Genomic DNA, 15832 nt, shown 5'->3' on the forward strand with positions numbered 1-15832 from the left:
AAAGAAATGTGAAATAAAACACATCAATCTGGACAAAATAATCAATTTCCCATTAAATTGAGGTTACTTTTTTTCTGACTCTCAATGTTAAAAGCATCAATTACACACATAATTTACTTGTTTACAGTCTGATTCAGAGTTCAAAGCAAAAACTTGCACATCCAGAATATGAATTATCCCAGTGATCAGAGGAAAAACTCAGTGCCCTGGAGGTGTCTCCAGGCTAGCTTTGAAAAGTGTGATCAGTGTAGGCTGGGGGAAATTGCATTTTGTGCTGTTCAGGAGAAGGAAGTGATTTTGAAGCAGCTTGCTACTTAACTCAAAGGAAGAGGCAATCTCAAATGGTGCAGAAGGTACGGGAGCTGGATTTAGGAAAAGTTGTGGAAATGGGATGAAAAGTAAATATGTACCTCAAAAGATTTGCCTTTGTGAATGCAGCCAGAGGATGCAAGGCTGGTACAACAAAATGCATCCTTCACTGAGCTTATGCAGGGACTTACACACCATGAACAGAAAAAAAAGAGGAGGAAAAGCTGCTTGTGAAAGATTTTAAGTAGGCCACAAGCATGACTTCTCTTTTATTTCAGCTTGTTAACAGTGCCCTAGTTTTATGTGCTTATCTTCAAACTGCGATGCACATAGGATTATTTGAAGCTAGCACCCAGAGACATTTGCTTTGTAGCTAGTGGTGATCTCTGACCCATGGCATTGAGCCATGCTTGCAGGGCTGCAGGTCCACAATGCTTCACTTCCAGCCCCACAACCAGGAAGATGAATTGCTGGTGAGCTGCATGTGGTTTGAACAATGGTAACAGCACTCTGTGGGCTACAAAATCTCAGCAGCAGGGCAAAGGAAGGGAGCTTTCTGCCAGGAGATAGGGAGGACATCTAAATCCTGAGATGGAGAGAAATGGTGAGAAATGACCCTGCAAAGCCATCTTCCTGAACTGACAGCCACATACACACAGGAAAAGCATGGAAAGAAATCCAAGCTACCTCTTTCATCTTCCTTCATAACCTGCAGTGTAAGCACATTTTAAGAAACTAAGGCAAAGAAGTGCTTTGAAAAGATGAGCACAGCATCTAATACTTCAGCAGAATCTCCTTCTGAAGCTGCAGCAGTTTGCTCAGTTTGCCTGTGCTCATTGTTCTTAGAGCCAAACATGGACCACGTAATTTCGTGTTGCAAAGCACAGACACCTATAAACACCGAGCAGAAAATACATGGAGAGACAAACAATCAAACAATGGGTCCTTTAATGATTACAGGCATCTTTCGTCTTAAACCTGAGAGCTCAAAGTCAATTGCAGCTGACTTGGATTGCCTCTTGCTTGTATGGAGCCTGTAAATAAAGTGTTAATTCAGAGCCCTTAGCTGTGATCAGGAATGCATCACATTTGATGTTGCACCAAGCTCTAGTCTCTAGAGTACTGGCCAAGCCCCAGGGCACTGGGTTTTGGGTGCTACTTTGTACACATATTTATCTTTTTGTGGACATCTGTTTTGCCTGATGTAGGGGAGGGCCACTCATAGCAGAGACTTTTTTGATTTCACACTCCTTGTCCCTGTTCCCCTTTCCACAATAGCTGCAATGTAATGTTTCAGTAGAGCAAGGCTTTGCAAATTTGGCTCAATGAGACATGGAGCAAACAGCTTTTCAGAGAGCTTCAGCTCAGCTGTCAGAAGGGGCAGTTTGGTCTTTGTGCAAGCAGTACTCACATTCCAAACTGCATTAGGGAAAAGCTGCTGGGTTTTTATGCCTTTTTATTATCAGTTCCAGATTAGGAATCTGATACTAATTTTTTCTTAAAGCCAGTGTTCAGAGTACAGCTTATATTCTAAAACAAAACCAGGATTGTGATGTTTTTCTCTCACTAGCTTGCTCTTTTTTGGTTTGCTTTTTTTTTTTTCCTCTCCCTGGCTTTACTCCAAGGACCTTTTCTGCTTTTTGCTACACTCTCGAGATGAAGCACCGGATGGTTACAGCAGTGCTGGTCGCACTGGTACAGGTTTCACAGAGTTTCCCTGCCTTGTACCACAGAGGCTGGTGGAGGCTGCTGAGGGAAGGCGATAGTTGTGGAAAATGTGATTTGGCACTCTGCTCTGAGCAAAAGGACTGTCCAGCCGGGGCTGTGCTGGATCGCTGCGGCTGCTGCCCGGAATGCGCCAACGTGGAAGGTCAGATCTGCGACTTGGACCAGAGCAATCATTTCTATGGGCAGTGTGGGGATCACCTCGAGTGCAGGCTGGATGCTGATGAAGCAAGGTTTGGGGAAGTCCCTGAACCCCAGTGTGTTTGCAAATCTCAAGAAAGCATCTGTGGATCTGATGGGAAAACCTATGAAAACATCTGTCAGTTCAACAAGGCTTATGCTGCGAAAAGAAACATCAGCATGAAACATAAAGGGCCATGTGAATCAGGTAATGTGTGCAGAGGCACTTCCAAACTGAAAAAAAGAGCTGATTCTTATCTTCAGACGTGTTACTAACTACTCTAGCCTAACTTCATTAAACTAATACTGTGGTTTTGTTACAATTATCATTATTCTGTTATAGTGCTAGTTTGTGTTAAAAATGTGTTTCAGCATCTGGTACTAAATCTTGTCTTTTATAAGCCTCTATATTAGACTAGTGGATTAAATCTCATGGTAGCTAAAAAGGCATCAATCTACAACCTGGGTCTGTTCTGAATAATCAGAGTATGATTACTATAATCAGAGTATGATTATTTTTTCTACAGAAGTTGCATATGGAGTTGAGAATCAGTAAACAGGATAGTCTGGGAGGAATTGGCAAATGATTATTATTGTAACAGGACTGACTTAAAGAGGGATGATAGTAAAGCAGATCTCAAATATATATATATATATATATATATATATATATATATATATATATCTCCTGTGTATACATATACACACACAGGTACATGTGTGCATGTGTGTATCCACCTGTGAGGATACATGGTAAGCAGTGAAGCAGGGGCAATACAAGAAGATAGGGTTTAATTAACAGCTCTGTTCTTTTTACCAAAAAGCTCCAAATAGTCCAATTCAGAATCATCATGAAATCTAGCTAACCCATGAAAGAGAAATCCAAATAGCAGAACAGAATCAAGCTGAAACAATTTCCCTAAAGGACTCTTAAAGTGCACAGTCGTCTCTGTCCCTTGTTAGTGGAGGGATTCTTAGGTGGGCATACAGGGGACTCCTGCTCCCTGCTCATTTGCTGTTCCCTTTCTTTGCATTACCACAAGTCATTACTCCTGGGCATCTATCACTCAAGACATGACTATAAAATGAAAATGTGAAGAGGTTTTTTTTTTTTCTAAAAGAGAAACTACTGTGGGGTTTTAAGATAATCAAATATTTTCTCAAATGAAGTTGAAGAGGTCTGTGGGTCACAGCTCTGGGAATCTGAAATTGCAGCTCTGGCAAAGGACTGGGAGTAACTTGGGTGTATTTCACCTGCTCTTCTATAGCAGTCTTAGACTGTATGCTGTGGTTTTATATTGAATGAACAAGGGATATTGACTACTTAGAAAAAGTGCTGAACAATTAATATCAGGCTTCTTTCCTTTTTCTCTAGCTGAGAGAGAAGGGTCCATTAGAAAATCCTTTATTTGCTATCAGGGTATTAAGGTGGGAAATGAGGCTTGTCAGGAAAGGGACATGCATGCCAGCCTGCAGTACAACTGCAAGTCTGTTAGGCTGGGATGGAGTCTTTGTTTGGGACTCAGCAGCAGTAGTTCTTGTGGCATAACCCCTCCGGCAAGACTCCGGCCCGAAGCGTCCCTCCCTTAGCAAGAGCCGGTAACTTTGCAGCAGCGGCAGCTGCTCAGCACACAGGCTTAAAGCGGTGGTCCCTCTAATTAATTTAACAGAACTGGCCCGGTTCAAGAGACTTTTTAATTTGGAAGTACTACCACTTTTAATGCTGGTGTCATCCAGCAGGTCCCAGCCGCCCCCGAGGCGCATCGCGCTGCTGCTCCTCCAGCAGCAGAGGGACCTTGGCTGCTCCGCTCTGCTCTGCTCTGCATGCAGCCATCACCCCAGCGCTTTCCCACTGCTTCCCTGGCTCCCCGGAAAATCTGGAGCCTCTCTCCAGAATGCAGAGAATTATCCTCACCGCTCAGCTTTTTAAATTGCACAGAAGGCTGCGCAAAGCTCAGGGCCGCGGTTTAGTTAAAGAGGCTGTGGCGGAGGAAAGCGCCCGGCTGGAGCGTGCCCGCGCTGGGCAGGGCGCTGGGCTGGCAGCGCCCGGGCTCACAAATGCCCGGGCTCACAAATGCCCGGGCTCACAAATGCTCGGAGTCACAAATGCCCGGGCTCACAAATGCCCGGGCTCACAAATGCCCGGGCTCACAAATGCCCGGGGTCACAAATGCTCGGAGTCACAAATGCCTGGGGTCACAAATGCCCGGGCTCACAAATGTCCTTCTCCTGTCCCCGAGCCGCCGCTCTCCACGCTGGCTCGGGAGCTTCAGAGCCGGCCGGAGCCCGGGGCTCAGAGGGGGCTCGGAAAGGCTCGGAGGGGGCTCGGAGGGGCTCGGAGGGGGCTCGGAGGGGCTCGGAGGGGGCTCGGAGGGGGCTCGGAGGGGGCTCGGAAGGGCTCGGAGGGACTCAGAGGGAGCTCGGAGGGGCTCGGAGGGGCTCAGAGGGGGCTCGGAGGGGCTCGGAGCGGTTCGGAAGGGCTCGGAGGAGCTCGGAGGGGCTCGGAAGGGCTCAGAGGGGGCTCGGAGGGGCTCGGAGCGGTTCGGAGGGAGCTCGGAGGGGCTCGGAGGGGCTCAGAGGGGGCTCGGAGGGGCTCGGAAGGGCTCAGAGGGGGCTCGGAGGGGCTCGGAGTGAGCTCGGAGGGGCTCGGAAGGGCTCCCAGGGGTTCGGAGTGAGCTCGGAGGGGCTCGGAAGGGCCCGGCCCGGCCCGGCCCGGCCCCGAGGGCACCGCGCTCCGGCCCCGCTGCTGCGGGGACAGCTGGTGATGAGGGGCAGCCGGAGCCTGGCTCGGAGAGCGGCAAACGCCGCAGCACGGGCTGTCCTGAGGGCGATTTGCATGCGGAACAAACACTGAGCGCTGTGGGGCTTTGGTACCAAGCTATAAATATAACCTTCACTCGGCTCAAAGTACTCTGTTTTGTTTTTCTCCCCTTCAAAGCATCTGCTGTTTCCTCTTGATGCCAAATGGACTAATTGTATACAGCAACCAATGAATAAATAAATAACAATAAACTCCTTTCATCAGAGGAGTACAGCCTTTCATCTTTCTTCTCTTGCCAGAAAAATGAGAAGAAAAAGGCCTAGCTCGCTAAAGAAACATGGAAAAATTATTTCTTTTCCTGAAAACTAGTTTTGATCAGTTTATCCAATAATTTACCAAGGTTTCTAAGTACATTGATTATATACACAGATTATATACAGATTCTCCACACTTAAGCCATCCCCATTTCACATTGAAACATTTCTCATTGATAATTTAATGAACTAACAGAACAATATAGCAGTGATTCTCTTTATATTTAGCTGTGTCACATGATTTATTTTAAATGTAAATTTTGGAGTAAAAACGAATAAACAAGACACAAAAATTTCTGCCAATTCCATCTAATCAGACACAGATTAGCAAAAATTAATAATATACAATATGAGAAAAAATATCCTCTTAAATATGTAATTAATTGGTCTGGAGCGATGTCAGGTTGATTGTGAAAGGTAAAACAGTATTTTGACCTTTCCTGGCTCCTGGTTTACATCTCCTATAACACAGAGGGACAATTCGTGACTGACTGAGACTGTAAAAGGAAAGAAGCAGCTCCTGCCCATTCAGCTCTGGACACCAGCACACCAGAACGCTTACCTTAGCTATCAAAACAAAAATTATCTACTCCAGGAATCAAAATGACATGTTATCATAACAGTACAGCTCTGTTTCTAGTCAGTTATGCGAGCAAAATACACACAGATATCATGGGAGAATTTGTCTGAACACAAAACCTGAAACACTCAAAAAAATTTATAAACTCCTGTTTAAATTGTAGAATGTTACTTTAATTTTCTTCCATAAAACACAGCAAAATGATATTGCGAGGCTGTATGTAGTGAGAGTCCTATGTATTGGATAAGTGGGTCCTAGTTGCTCTAAATGAGCCACAGCTGTGAAGTCCTTAGTTGGGCAGCAGCTGTGGCTTGCAAAGATAACTGGGATAAAAGGGGTTGGGTCGAGAGCCCAGGAGGAGTCCCTGTGAAGCCATGAGGAACTGCACAGCAGAGAGGAGCTGCATGGTAGAAAACCAGCTAGAAGGTATGGACTTTAAGAATATCATAGCAAGAGTATGGGACTCAAGAAATATGAAATACAAAAAGATAACAACAACAATTGGTGACCCCGACGTGATGGAGGTATGCAGCCTGAGAGCTGTAGCAGCCTGATGAAGAGCTGTGGAAGATAGGTGTAGCAGCCTGAGAGCTGCAGAAGAATATAGCTATTGAACCAAGGAGCTGTGGCAGCCAGGAGCTGCGAGAAATATGGCCTTTGAGTCAAGAAGCTGTGTGTGTTGTACATGACCTTTGAGTCATGGGGGAATGTGTGTATTGTACTTGTGTGGTGTATGAGGCCTTTGAGTCTCGGGATAAAACATGTATTGTAAAGGAAATGTGTATTGTACTTGAATATCTATATTGTATTTGAATATCTGTCAGTAATAGAAAAAGGGGGAAATGTAGTGAGAGTGCCTGAGAGCCCCTTTAAAATCTATGTATTGCATAAGTGGGTCCTAGCTATTCTAAATGAGCTGCAGCTGTGAAGTCCTTAGTTGGGCAGCAGCTCTGGCTCGTGAAGATAACTGGGATAAAAGGGGTGGGCCGAGAGCCCTGGAGGAGCCCCTGAGAAGACACATGAAGGACTGCAGAGAAGAACAGCTTGGTGCAGTACGGGATTTGAGAAATATGAATACAACAGTTGTAGTATTTTATTTCTGAAGTTTGGGTGGGCGGTGAAAGTACCGATGGTGTGTTGACATTGAGAAAGGGCAGTTTGCTGCTCGCCGTGAGCTTGGTGTCAGGGGATGTCAGCCCTGGGCTCAGCTGCAGGACTGGGACCCAGCTGTCCTGTGTGTTTCCCACCTGTCTGCTGTGTTCTCCTGGCAGTTCATGGAAAGAGGAGCATTCCTAGTGTGGAATTGTCCTAGTGCACGGCAGGCAGTGCTGGACAGCTGCAATGAGGATTCCTAACTCAGGCCTTTGTGTGCTCTCCAGACTCCAGGTGTGTTCCCATGGGTGGCTGAGCCACGGCTGGGGACGGTGACAGGGACAGGACCCAGCCCTTGGCCACACCTCAGTGCTGGCAGGGATCCACAGCACACCTGAGTTGGCAGCACAACAAAAATATTCACTGGGCAACATCTGCCTGTTTGGAAAGGTTTTTACACTGCCTCGTGTGGGAACAATTTAAAAAACTCCTGTGAGTCAGTGTAGACTTTTGGTTTCTTCTGTACATTTTAGGCTTGACTACAGTGGATTTATATTTAAAAGGAATGGGGCTTCAATTAGTTTTAAGATTTAAAAATATATTTTAATATCAGACCCTCTGTGATCAGTTCACAGGCAAAAAAAAAAAAAAAAAACCAAAAAAAACCAAGCAAAAGCATTCTCATCCAAGATATTCAGTTAATACTCATTTGAATAAAGATTTTTGAAATAATAGATTGTGAATATGCAGTTCTCATGAAAGAACAAGCATTTAAGGACTAAAGTTTCCCAGTTTGAAAAACCTTACTTTTAAAGAGTAGCAAGATTGTTTAATGAGACATTTATAAATGAGAAAATTGATCACTTTCTGTATATTTTTTGCCATTAATTTTAATCAGGAAGCATTTAACATTTTTCTGCACTCGCACTAATCCTTAAAAACTGACAAATATGTTATAAATTGTTGAAATTGTTGTTATAAATTGTCGAAAACATGGAACAGGCTGTTAAAGTTTCAAATGCTGAAGAATAAATGCTGCACCTAGGTATTGATTCAAACACTGCAAGTAAAAATATATTAATTATTTACTTGAAGTTTCTATTTCCAAGCATCTGGAATGTGTGGAAAAAAACATCCAGCACAAGTCAAATCACCCAGAAAATGCATTCCTTTTTGAGCACTGGTCTGGAAATAGAAAATAGGTTTTAGAAGGCAAAAATATTTCTTGTTGTGGACAAATAGGTCAGGGGGAAAAAGCAGAGATCTCCAGCTCAGGAACTCTGTGCTAAGAGCGCATCCACAGTTTGGTCTGCGCCGTGCTGGGACGGGAGAGGAGCAGGGATGGATGGATGGGTGGATGGATGGATGGATGGATGCGCAGCCATCGGGGTGGAAGCGCCGGGGATGGTCCCGGTGCCTCAGAGCCCAGGCTGGCTCCCTCTCGTGGCTGCCGGCAGCTTTGGCTTCTGGAAACGGGAAAAAGGAGAATTCCGAGGAAATCAATAAACGCTGGAGGGGGTGACGGTGCGAGAACATGAGGAAACAAGTGGAAATGTAACAAGTATAATAAGCATAACATGAAATCTTACAGAAATAATTGAATTTCAATCCTTTTCATTCGTAACACCAATATTGGATGACATCAATAGCAATTGAGGATAAATGTAAAATTCATTAATGCCGTTGTAACTTGTGACTTCCATGGATAACAGTGCTTGACAATGTTTAGCAGCTTCAAGGCAATGATGTACTCAGAAAACGCCAGCAATAGCAGTGTTTTGCCTTTCAGCTAAGCAAAATGTGACACATTCAGAGCTGTCACACAATCAAATCACTCTGTGCCTCATGTGCTGCGGATTTCCTGTGGTTCCCTCTGAGGCCCAGGTCAGGCACTGGTGGCTCTGCTGAGGGGGCTGAGCCTGGGCCACGCTGACAGCTCATGGGGCCAAATAAACCCTCAATGTCAGCTCGGGTCCCACTGTCATCTGCAAGGGGGAAAACAGACCCAAATAAGCATTTTTAGAAACACAGACACAAGGTTTTCTGAGCTTTAAAAGGTGCTTGGAATCATGTGGCTCTTTGCAGTGTGTGAGACCCAAAAGGTAAAGACAATCTGATGGTAGCCTGTGAAGCAGGGATTAGTGTAAATCTTTTATTTGTGTTCTTTGTGTACTGTCTCCTAAAGCACCTTGTTGGCTCTTTGCAGCTCCTGTTATTTCTATGCCACCTCAGGATGCCCAGAATTACACTGGCAATGATGTCATTTTTGGCTGTGAGGTGTCAGCCTATCCTATGCCACAGCTTGAATGGAAAAAAAAGGGGAATAAAATGTTTCTGCCAGGAGATGATACCCACGTCTCCGTTCAGGTAAAACTTGAATTTACCTTTGCATACAGTTTGGGAGCAGGAACAGGGCAGTTAATCTGTGAATTCCTCCTACAAAACACAACACTGTTGGAATAAATAGATTCCCAGTAGGGGCCCTGTGACTATGCAAAGAATGATGATTTCTATCAGTGCTTTGGCAGTCCCAGCAGAAGGAACAGCCAGGGTACCACTTACGCCTCTTTAGGAGGCTTTACTCCAAGCCAGCTGAAACTGTCATGAAGTGTGAAAGTGCCCATGGGATGTCATGACAACCCTTAAAACCTGGCTGCTGAGTGTCAGCTTGGTCAGGCGCCCTCGGCCCTAACAATTCCCCATCTCATCCTGAGCCTGGGCATAGCTGGGATGCTCTGGGGAAGCAGCAAGTGGGACAAGGGAAGGGGGAGCGCTGGGAAGAGTGGCCTGGAGGGAGCAGGAATGTGAGCACTGTGCAGGGCAGTGAAGGTGCAAGAGCAGAGAGAGGAAAGCATGAACTCACAGGTGCACAGCAGCAAGAAGGTAAAACACAATTCAGCAAGAATAAGCAGAATCAAAGCATGAAGGCATTTTAAAAAAAAAGTTGTAATGATATTTAATCCATCCACAATTATTTTGAGAAACATCATGGTGTCTCCCAGCTACTTAATTCCAACCATTTCTTTTTTTCTCAAAGGCAAGAGGTGGGCCTCAGAAGTATGGTGTGACAGGCTGGCTGCAGATTCAAGGCCTCAAAAAATCAGATGAAGGCATTTATATCTGCCACACCAAAAATAAGCATGGTGCAACATATGCCTCTGCAAGATTGAAAGTCATTGATGGTAATTTTTTTTTTAATTTGGATGTAAAATTATAAAAATGCATACAAGCAGGATGCAAAGGATGGGATTGTTGGAATGAGGATGAAGCATGGCAGAAATTACCCAAAACTGACCAGGTTTTCACTCTTCTGTGTGCTTTTATTTTACTTTATCCCCTAATGGTTTATATAATAATATTTTGCTGCAAATTATCCTGGCTTCTAGAAAACAGAAAGCTGTGGATTGGAGCCATACAGCTGAGACACATTATTCCACTGTCCTTATCCCAGAAAAATCCTTTGATGTTAGCAGGACCCAGAACAACAGCTGGGGTAACTGAGGGAGTCTTTGAATCATGGCAGGTTTGCTTAGCTGTTTATTTTTCATAAAATTAGGAAGGAAACAGTTGTTGTTCCTTAATGAGAGTGGTTCAAAAGATGTAAGAAATAGCTTTGCTATTGATTTGCTTTGTGCCCAGCCCTCCTCCACAGAGAAATGGTTTTCCTGGCAAATTCTGGATAAATATGTATTGTCATATTTACCTCCTGGGCTAGGGGAGTGTGTCACTCATCCAGTTTCTATAAGTGGCTTTCAAAGCTTTATTTTCTCTGGGAATATTTGCAGATGCACAGGAACTGCGGAAGACTGATACGATAGTTTACTAGTATTAGGAATTAAATGCATTTTCAACATATCCTCAGCAGAGCGAAGACATGGACCTGTTAGAGTGGGCCCAGAGGAGGCCACGGAGATGCTCCAAGTGCTGGAACACCTCTGCTTTCGAGACAAGCCTCTGGTGTCAAGCCTGGGGAAGAGAAGGCTCTGGGGAGGCCCCAGAGTCCTTCCAATCCCTAAAGGGGAGTACTAGAAGGAGGGAGAGGGACTTTTTATACAGGCAGATAGTGGCTGGAGAAGGGAGAAGAGTTTTAAACTAAAATAAGAGAGATTTAGATTAGATGTTAGGAAGAAATTCTTTACTCAGAGCGTGGTGAAGTGCTGACACAGGTTTTTCAAAGGAGCTGTGGCTGCCCCATCCCTGAAGTGCCCAAGGCCAGGTTGGACGGGACTTGGAGCAGCCTGGGACAGAGGAAGTGTCCCTGCCCATGGCAGGGGGGGGAACAAGATGAGGTCTAAGATCCATTTCAAACCAATCTATTCTGGGATTCCATGATTCTATATAGAAATTTGCTCATGACCTTCAGTGGTATGAGGTATCGGCTAAAACCGCAGTCCTTTTCATAGATAACAAGGATTCAGAAAATCTGGGTTTGCTGTACAAATCCTTCTTCTGTGTTCCTATCTTCAGCTGATTTAATCTGGATTCAATTACATCTTGCAGGCCCATCTCCTGCATTTGCATTCACTGCTGGCAGTAGAAGTGCAAGCTACAGCGTTGAATACGAGGAGTATTATGACACCTCTGATGAGGAAGATGATGAAGAGTATGAATCCGGGAACTACGATAATGAAAACAATTCTGAATAATAATTTTTATACATCTCTTGTCCAAATCCTTTCACACTGTTATATTTACCAGTAGTCTCTGTTCTGTAAATGGCTCCTGTGATAACACACACACTTAGTTGTGTATCCACCTTCCTGAAATGCAGCTTTGGATGAAGTGTATCGTGCTACTCACCAGAAGTAAGAACAGTTGTAACACCATATATTTAGACTATTAAATAAAATGCTTTAGCATGCACCTTCCTATGAAATATGCCAAAGGGATAAACTTTTGTATTAATTTTTAAATTATCTTTTAATTTCTTTCACACATTCTAATTTGTTCAGCAAAAATGCCAATAGTTTAACAAAATTTTTATTTTCTATCAATTTTCTTTTTTTCTGTAAAGTACTAAGAAATATCAAGAGGTTGTTCACATGGCAACAAGCCTAAATATGGAAGTTGCAAAACAGACTAATTTCCTTAGTTCATGTTTTCTCATAAGTTTCAGCAGGATTTTCCTTCTCATATGAAATTTTCTGTGTCTCATCAAAGGTGAATTATGTGTCTTTTGGGGGATGTTTTTGTTTACTGTTAATAGATACGTGGAGCAATCATGGTCTAAAGGCAGTAGGTGCTGTCTTACAGGCAATACTCAAACACAGCCAGAAAAGATTCCTTGTGCATTCAAACTTCTGAGCACACTTTTGGGCTCCTTCTTGTAACAGCTCCTGCATTGCTGCCCACAGCAATGGTTCCCTCCCAGCACCCTTGGGGCAGTTCAGGGTTTGGGATCGTGATCTTCCCCCAAACAGGATGCTGGTTGGTGGGAATTCCTGCAGTAAAAAGGCAGCTCTGTAGCTCAGTGCAGGCCCTCCAAACACACAGGGATTGCACTCTGTGCTTTGTCTGGGGCTGTGAACAAGTTGCCCCCATCCCTGAGCCATCAGCATTGCCAGGAAAGAGCAGCAAACCAGCAGAACACACGAACACCAACATTGTTCCAACCGACCCATGAGCCAGACAGCAAAGGAGTTGGAGTCAAAAGCACAGCACTTCCAAGGGCTGAGCGAGCACCCTGAGAAATTGCTCCGATTGCTTGTGTTAACTAATTAATGAAGGCTGGCTCTGAGTTAATGGGCAATGCAAAACACCAACCCTGCTCTTACACCTCTGGTTCCCACTGGCTGAGGGCAGATGAGCAGCAATAAATGTCTGACCACATTCAGGACCAAGGCAGCAGAAGCTGTGGCATGAGCAGCCCGGGCAGTGCCCTGCACACACAGAGCTGCCCTCTCTGCACTCTCCAGGACAGGGAGCCTTAGGGGCACTGCACACGCACACTGTGCAGAATGTTTAATGCATATACAATGCCTCGCAAATTCTTCTTTTAATGTTCTATTTGTGCCCTTTTTTTGCTATCAGAAAGATTTTTCTTTTCAATTTGAAATTCTTTAAGAAATTGGCTATAGACAGTGTTTGCCCTGAGGTATTATTGACCTCTGTCCAGCAAACAAGCAAAGAATAATTTATCTCATTTCAGGCTTCATGGGGTATTGTCAGCTTATGAGAAGAAAGTGTGTCATTGTGTTATTGAAAAAGATTAATTAGTTTTAATTAGGAATAGAAATGGCTGGCTTAATATTTAACTATTGATTTTGGTTTTATGGACTCTTCCTGGTCTTGTGATATGTTAATAACTTTTTTTGCTTATCACTATATATTAACATAAAATTATCTGATAGAAATTACTGATTACTTTTTATGGAACTATTTAATAAGCAAACATATCCTCAAGATCAGTTGTGATCTGCATTGCAAATTAATGAATTAGATTACTAAAGTAATCACTAAATGGTGGCAATATAGATTGGTATAATATAGTACATGGCACAGAAAATAATCTTGAAATCATTAGCCATCGAAAGAAATTAGAATTCTTGAGGGCCTTTGGCTGTTGTTAGTGGAAAATGAAAAACAGAAAGAAAAGAATGTTTGAATGAGAAAATGTGCAGCAGAACTCCAGCAAATACCTGCAAGTGTTTGTCCTGATGGAGTATGTCTATTTAAGAAAAGCTAAGAGTCCCAGAAAAAAGAATTCTAAATTAAATACATTGCATTTCTCTCTCTATGTATTTTTAAATATAATTTATAAGTTCTTGTAAATTGTCAGCCACTCCTTTCAGAAAACTGCATTTTAGGAAAAATATCAGTGTGATGCAAAAAACCAAAGGAACACCAGTACCTTGAACAATTTCTAGTTTCTTTTTAGAGGAGGGGACACAAATGGCTGGTTTTGTGTATATGCTTTAATTGAGCAATTTATTATTAAATTGAAAAAAGCACGGAGAAGATTCACTTCTCTCTAAGCAGTAGACTGGAATCTCATTGTGAATGCATTGCCTGTAGCAACAGATCTGTTCACTAACCCAAAGGAACAGCAAGTTCAAGAAGGGAGGTTTATTCCACCCAGTGGGAAATGAGCCAGGCTTGAGCTGAAAATGATGGATTAGTCCTGGTCCTGTATTTTGCAAGGCAGACCCGAAGCTTTCTTTAATTGAGCTTCCACAGAAGACTGTTGGATTTTGTGACGTGCACGTCTGAAGTTCATAGCACAGCTTCCTCCTGTCACACAAGCATCTTCACTATGTCATTTCCCCCTCCCTTGTGAAGGTGAAGGAATTGTACACAAGTTGCTAAAGAAATTTCGCTGCTTGATGCAGAAGGTCCTTTGGGCAACACCCCGACATAGGCTGGGGTATACTTGCACAATCTAATATTAGTACTTGCTGTGTTTAAGTTGTGTCAACTATTAGTCTAGGAATCCATTAATTCTTTAGCTGGAGCAATTTTTTTCCCCTTAAAATAATCAGGATATAGCTGACAGAAATCGGATATAGAAAGGCATTTGTCTGTGTTCCAGAGACTCAAATGATTGATAAAGTGTGTGCCAGGGCTGCCCTGTGCAGCTGAACACAGCGTGGGCTCCCTGCCTGCCCTGTGGGACAGCTTTGTGCTCTCCTTTCTGTCCTTGCCCAGCCGTCACCTCAGGCAGGAGACCCAGCCAGGGGGACAAACCCACACCTGTGTTTGGCCAGGAGCAAACACCCTCCAGATGAGCTGGAAATTGGCTCATCCTACACGAAGCCCAGCTCTCACTCACACTTAGGTACGTATGCTATCCACAGACTCTGCTCTTAACTATTTATTTATTTATTTATTAACCCCATTTCGTTAATTTTGCTTCAGACAGTTAATGAAGGTTTTTTGTATAAAAGCATATGGTTCAGTGATTCAGCTGTGATAGCTCATGTACAAAGAAACCACTCCTCCTATCCTGATTGTCATAATAATTGTTTCTCGACCTCACTGCTGAAGATGAATCCAGCAAATACACCCAGTTCATGTTTTCCTTCCAGGTCTACAGCAATTTCCATTTCCAGCATCATTCTACCGGTGTGAGCCCCTTCTTTGGGGCTACCGGGCTTCACATGGCAATCTTTGCAGCGTGGTCAATAAAGCGTCAGGGAAACATCACCTGCTCAGGCCCTTTATCATCGCCAGGCTCCAGCCGCGCCGCTCCGGGGGGAGCTGGCACCGCCCGTGTCCGCCCCCGGTCCGCCCCCGGTCCGGTCCGCCCCGCACCCCCCGCACCCCCGGCCGGTCCCGGCCCTGCCGCTGCCCCCGCAGGGCCCGCCCGGAACGATGCGCGGCTGGGCAGGATGCGCGGATGGGCAGGATGCGCCTCTGGGCAGGATGCGCGGCTGGGCAGGATGCGCGGCTGGGCAGGATGCGCGGATGGGCAGGATGCGCGGTCCGGAACGATGCGCGGCCCGGCAGGATGCGCCTCTGGGCAGGATGCGCGGATGGGCAGGATGCGCGGATGGGCAGGATGCGCGGCCCGGCAGGATGCGCTGCGCGTCCAGGTGGGTGCGCCCGGCGGGCCCGGGGCTGGGGCGGTGCGGGGCCGTGCGTGGGGCCGGGCCGGAGCTCGGGGGGAGGAGGGAGGGCGGTGCTGGGTCCGCGGTGCTGCGCTCAGGCGGGGGCCGCGGGATGAGCAGCGCGGCCGGGCAGAGGGCCCGGAGGGGCCCGGGAGCCGCCCTGCCCGAGCCGCTGCGGCGGGGCCAGCGGAGCCAGCGGAGCCGAGCCGGCAGCCCCGGCTGTGCTGCGGGAGCGGGGCTCGCCTGGGGCCGGGACGTGCGCGGGGCCGGGACCGACGGCGCTCCCGTGCTCCCCTCGCCCCGCTCCTCTCTCCCCGCTCCCCTC

General features: G+C 45.5%; 1 protein-coding gene and 1 long non-coding RNA gene across 6 annotated transcripts in view; both read left to right on the plus strand.

Annotated features, from left to right (window-relative positions):
- Positions 1-1432: 1432 nt before the first annotated feature.
- On the plus strand, positions 1433-11837 carry LOC134424590 (kazal-type serine protease inhibitor domain-containing protein 1-like). The gene is made up of 4 exons (XM_063168424.1): positions 1433-2422; positions 9168-9328; positions 9999-10143; positions 11462-11837. The coding sequence occupies exons 1-4, from the start codon at positions 1966-1968 to the stop codon at positions 11605-11607; spliced, it is 909 nt and encodes a 302-aa protein (XP_063024494.1). The 5' UTR covers positions 1433-1965; the 3' UTR covers positions 11608-11837.
- A 3579-nt stretch (positions 11838-15416) lies between these two features.
- The window catches only part of LOC134424592 (uncharacterized), a 114090-nt gene continuing 113674 nt past the window's right edge, over positions 15417-15832 (plus strand). For all 5 annotated transcript variants that reach the window (XR_010029459.1, XR_010029462.1, XR_010029461.1 and 2 more), the window contains exon 1: positions 15417-15492. This is a non-coding gene — a long non-coding RNA (uncharacterized LOC134424592). The remainder of the gene's footprint in view (positions 15493-15832) is intronic.

The sequence above is a fragment of the Melospiza melodia genome, chromosome 14 (assembly GCF_035770615.1).
Source record: "Melospiza melodia melodia isolate bMelMel2 chromosome 14, bMelMel2.pri, whole genome shotgun sequence".
Taxonomy (NCBI): Eukaryota; Metazoa; Chordata; class Aves; order Passeriformes; family Passerellidae; genus Melospiza; species Melospiza melodia.